At 31.7% G+C, this 2,951-nt stretch overlaps 1 protein-coding gene across 1 annotated transcript; it reads left to right on the forward strand.

Annotated features, from left to right (window-relative positions):
- The first annotated feature begins 1,419 nt into the window (after positions 1–1,419).
- LOC110716053 (nuclear transcription factor Y subunit C-3-like) lies at positions 1,420–2,532 on the forward strand. The gene has a single exon (XM_021894688.1). It carries the CDS (start codon positions 1,624–1,626, stop codon positions 2,368–2,370), a length of 747 nt encoding a protein of 248 aa, XP_021750380.1. The 5' UTR covers positions 1,420–1,623; the 3' UTR covers positions 2,371–2,532.
- Positions 2,533–2,951: the final 419 nt, after the last annotated feature.

Here is a 2,951-nt window from a genome sequence, read left to right on the forward strand (position 1 = left end):
AATTTACCATTCCAGGCATAGATCACGCTGTAGTAGCTCTTTCCAAAAATATTGAAGACAAAACTTTTTGTGAAAATAATGATCACTCATCCTCGTAACTTTACTATTTATTTTTTTAGCTTATCATGACGTACCTTTTGTCGTAGAATTACGGTTGTATAATACTTTTACAATAAGAATATTTTTTAAAACTTATGCATGGGTTGGATGTTAGATCGAGTGAACCAATCGATATGCATTAGGTTACAACTTGGTCAAATTAAATACGAAGTGTCGAAGTGTATTGTAGAAAGCAATATACTACGAATCAGAGGCGAAATATGTAACAAGTTGGTTTGTTTACTAAAAGAAATTAATTGTTACATAATATAATAGACAAGACTTCTTATATTAAAATTCAAAAGCTGGTTTATATTTCATATAAGGTTCACCTTTGAAAGAAGGGTCACCCAATCTTGTAATTGTGTCTTTCAAAAAAAAAAAAAAAATAATTAAAATCTTATAAGGACTACTGAAATTACTAATTTGATTTTTTTGGTAGTGTAATCATAAGTTTATAGAAATCTAAGTTCAAATAAAAGTAGGAACTACATTTTAAAAACATTTCAAGCACATTTTCTCGTGCTAACGTTTCAAGCACATAGATTCATTGACCTATGAATGAGACAACATAAAATATTTATGTGGAATGTACATTGATATAAACTTGAGAGAAATTTTAGATATATAATATAATGTTTTCCCTGTATGTACCCACAAATGAACTACACTATAAGGCACACTAAGAAAATTCTTAGCTTGTAAAATTTTATTTTACTACGGAGTAATAACAAAATTTACTTTTAATTTGGTGGGTTAATAAAAAGTTTAATTTACAGCTCAAAGAATTTTTCAATAAAACGTCTAAAAAATTCAACATGCTTTTGAAACACTAGAAACTTCACGAGGACGGACCAAAGCATACATTAGGTTACATAACCTTTAATATTTAAAACTTATATTATAATGCATGTCCTAGAAATAATAAGTAAAATGATAATTGCTGTGATCGATTTGATTTGGTTCTTTGTTTTTTTATTTGTAAAGCAATAAAAATATGCAAGTAGATGTTTTGACTGACTAGGTTGTACAGAGTTTAGAAAGTTATAGAATTAAAAGAGAAAAATGTAATGGTATTTTATGCAAATTTGATAGTTAAATATACAAACAAGCAAACAAATTAAATTTTTTTAAAAAGTTCTACAATTGCAAGCATAATATGTATTGTAGACAATGCAACAAATTTAATTTCAATGTGATTTTAAAGTAAAAGGTATTATTAACTTAATAAATTTGGCAAAATTATTGATTGCAAAATCAAATGATAACCATTTAATCCCTTTTAAAAACTGCAACAATAGGTATTTTCACCCTAATATGATCATGACTCCATTGTTCTTTTCTTTTCTTTGGCATCAAAAGCTCAGTGTATTCTTCCATCATACCCCATCATTTTGTCACTTTTTTTGTTCTTTTTAACCCCTTAAATAATCCACTGTCCAATCTTATTTCTCAAAACACACCGAATTTTCGATCTTAAATCAAACTTTCCTTCAAAATATTATACACCCTTCTAAATTAAACATGGATTCCCATTGGTCTTTTAACTATCCTGATCAGCAGCTCTCATTCGTCGATAACACTCCTCGATTTAATGATCAGCAACCACAACAACCCCACGTTCATTTAGCACCATCCGGTTCTGGCAACCTCCTGCAGCAGCAGCTGAAGGGCTTCTGGGAGAGTCAGTGTCAGGAGAGCAGTCAAGCTGTTGATTTCAGAAACCACAGCTTGCCTTTAGCAAGAATAAAGAAGATCATGAAGTCTGATGATAATGTACGTATGATATCGGCTGATGCTCCGGTGCTGTTGTCCCGAGCCTGCGAAATGTTCATACAGGACTTAACCCTCAGAGCATGGAGCTGTACTGAAGAGGGTAAGAGAAAGACACTTCAGAAAGCAGATATATCAGCTGCACTATCGACGACAGACTTGTTCGATTTTTTAATTGATATCTTGCCTAGAGAGAAACCACTTGCCTCCACTATGCCACCCATGAATGTGATGATGAATACAGCTTCTAGCAGCCTCGGCGTAATCTATAATCATCATCATCATCAGCATCAGCATCAGCAGCATGAGGGTTACAGTGTAGGCGACGCTGCAGGTGCCAGGCTTAGCAAGGGGTTACAGATGAATCAAAGAGTTGATCAGCAACATGAACAGGTAAAAGGAGGATTTGATAATAGTAAGAATAATATTTATGGAGGGTGGCCTAATTATTTGTCTCATCATAGTCAACAATCTGCTTGGCCTCCACCAGAATTTTGACCATTATAATGGAACATATAAAAGTCCAAAGGGTTGTATGCCGTTTTAGTTTGAGTTATTTTTAATTAACATATGATAATTGTTATACATAACCTAATGGTTTGATTGCATGTATTTTAATTTATTTATTGAATCAAGTTGGTTATTTTATCATTAATTCATACTTAATATGATTGCCCACTTGGTTAATTATCAAGTTATTTTGTGTATATTGAGTTGTGAATGAATGGTTGCCTCGTTTATATAGTGTCACTAAAACACTTATGCTAAAAAAAAGAAGAATGGAGATGGATTTCTATTGTCACAAAACACTTATGCTAAACAAACATCAATTATTTGGTGTTACAAAAATAGAAAAACTATAATTATTTAAGCTTGTTTAAGTTTTTGCTTAAATGATAGTGTTACCACTTTAAACTTTATCAGAAACTTTGTTAATCTATTAAGAGTAACCTCATTACAACATTATAATGGTTATCGCTCTTATCAGTAACCCTGTACATACATTGTTAGTAACCTCATTACGCATTTGTCAACAACCTACATCAATCCATCAACTAGTAGTGTGAATGTTGCAGTAT

Source organism: Chenopodium quinoa, unplaced genomic scaffold, assembly GCF_001683475.1.
Source record: "Chenopodium quinoa cultivar QQ74 unplaced genomic scaffold, ASM168347v1, whole genome shotgun sequence".
NCBI lineage: Eukaryota > Viridiplantae > Streptophyta > Magnoliopsida > Caryophyllales > Amaranthaceae > Chenopodium > Chenopodium quinoa.

What these genes read in the sequence shown, in the direction of transcription:
- LOC110716053 (XM_021894688.1), top strand. Translation starts at nt 1,624, where the DNA reads ATGGATTCCCATTGGTCTTTTAACTATCCTGATCAGCAGCTCTCATTC.